Source organism: Priapulus caudatus, unplaced genomic scaffold (genome assembly GCF_000485595.1).
Source record: "Priapulus caudatus unplaced genomic scaffold, Priapulus_caudatus-5.0.1 Scaffold5, whole genome shotgun sequence".
NCBI classification, from domain to species: Eukaryota; Metazoa; Priapulida; class Priapulimorpha; order Priapulimorphida; family Priapulidae; genus Priapulus; species Priapulus caudatus.
Window position 1 is genome coordinate 297337 of NW_014577066.1, and position 1301 is coordinate 298637.

Genomic DNA, 1301 nt, shown 5'->3' on the forward strand with positions numbered 1-1301 from the left:
CGCTGACCACAATCATGGATATAAGCGCTGACCACAATCATGGATATAAGCGCTGACCACAATCCATTTTCGTCATGGCATGAACCTAATGTGTTTGCGACTGATTGCAGCTGATCACTGATCAGGCTAATGCGCAAACCACATTTCACGTGTAATGTCAATGTGTAATTACATATTGTATCAGACGGCCAAGCGTTGGACAGAACTTGGCGTGTGACCATGCGTCTTAGACTCTATGTGTGCGTGCACGCGTGTGTGTGAGTGACAGTGTGTGCGTGAGTTGGCACTGTGTGCGCGCGCGTGGTGTATGTCTCTCGCAGACTCAGTCACTGTGACTGTCTCAGTGTCTGTGAGTGAAATTGTTGGTGGGTTACTCGTAGTTATAGTTATACATCCTCCTAGTTACAAAGGTCTTTGCAATGACTATCTTGATCTACTAACCTTTTGTACTGTCTCTATATTTCCATTTACAACTAATGTCACTCTCTTCATTCTGCAAAATACAACATTTCTAAGTTCCGAACCAGTGCATCTTTCTGCAAGCTCGTCGGTTTTATTGTTTACTCACCTACCGCTAGGATGTTAGTTAGATGTTTATTTGTCAAAAATCTAGAAATTTTATAGATAGCCGTTAATAAATAAAAATAAAAACAATATTTAATTTTTAAACACATACTCTATTATGTATATTACATTTTATTATCTATATATAGATCAATTATATCTTTTATTAATATTAGATTCACGTGAAAACTCGGTTAAGTTGCCAATATGGCGGCCTCCATGTGCTCAAAGTTAAAACTTGCATGTAAATGGAAAAAATCGAAGCCATCTCTTCACATACTAAGGTTGCGATGAATTATTGTTTGTCATATAAAACTGAATTAAGTTTATGACAATTAATTAGTTTGAGAGCATTGTGTGATAATTAAATCGCCTGCTTATCCATGACAATGTCCATGGGCATGGTCCCACATTAGCTCCAAGAAACGGTATTGCTAGGGTTAGAATACCGTTTCAAACCTTGGCTGCAGCTAAACACGTAGTTGCCTTATTTGCCAAGTATCGCCAAAGAACACTTCACATGTGATATACCAAATGAATCGGTATACATCCACCTTCTTGTAACCATCAGTGTGCTACAGTGCGCTGGGTACTTATGGGTTTACAGCGACTTTTTGAAACGAATGCAACACAATTTATGAATTTGCCACCATGTTTGCTATCATTCCGACTGTGACTAAAATCTGCAATGGATCAAACAAGGGAAATTAAACGATCAGCGGTCCTCATGTAAACCA

The 1301-nt window shown here is 38.7% G+C and overlaps 1 protein-coding gene across 1 annotated transcript in view; it reads left to right on the forward strand.

Annotated features, from left to right (window-relative positions):
• The first annotated feature begins 768 nt into the window (after positions 1-768).
• The window catches only part of LOC106804835 (protein PTCD3 homolog, mitochondrial-like), a 29689-nt gene continuing 29156 nt past the window's right edge, over positions 769-1301 (forward strand). The window contains exon 1 of the mRNA XM_014806193.1: positions 769-848. Within this exon, the coding sequence (XP_014661679.1) occupies positions 772-848 (77 nt within the window). The 5' untranslated portion in view covers positions 769-771. The remainder of the gene's footprint in view (positions 849-1301) is intronic.